Here is a 384-nt window from a genome sequence, read left to right on the forward strand (position 1 = left end):
CCTAATACGGGCACAGCCCTCGCGCACGCACACAGCCCCCCGAAGATAATGAGCTGAAAGTGGAAAGAGCCAATCTGGCGGCTCGGCACTCACCCGGTGAACATGTAGACTTCCTGGGCGAACTTCTGCAGCAGGCTGGCCTTGGTGGAGTGCGAGAGGAGGAGGACCACGTTCAGGTGACCGGGACGCAGCTTCACCAGGTTACTCATATAATTCACATCCGTCAACTCCGTCACCTCCACAAAACCTTTCCGGGGAACTCTGCCGCAGGAGAGAAGGGGATTACAGGTCTCTGCCGCTCGGTGAATATCGCTCACACACGTTTCTGCCGCTCGGTGAATATCGCTCACAAACGTTTCTGCCGCTCCGTGAATATCGCTCACC

The 384-nt window shown here is 57.0% G+C and overlaps 1 protein-coding gene across 1 annotated transcript in view; it reads right to left on the reverse strand.

The window, feature by feature from the left end:
- Window positions 1-384, reverse strand: part of DNAJC16 (DnaJ heat shock protein family (Hsp40) member C16) — a 15,285-nt gene that overhangs the window by 2,849 nt on the left and 12,052 nt on the right. Inside the window, 1 exon segment of the mRNA XM_018558170.1 lies at window positions 94-345. Coding sequence (XP_018413672.1) covers window positions 94-345 — 252 coding nt within the window.

Source organism: Nanorana parkeri, unplaced genomic scaffold (assembly GCF_000935625.1).
Source record: "Nanorana parkeri isolate BGI_ZX_2015 unplaced genomic scaffold, ASM93562v1 scaffold323, whole genome shotgun sequence".
NCBI classification, from domain to species: Eukaryota; Metazoa; Chordata; class Amphibia; order Anura; family Dicroglossidae; genus Nanorana; species Nanorana parkeri.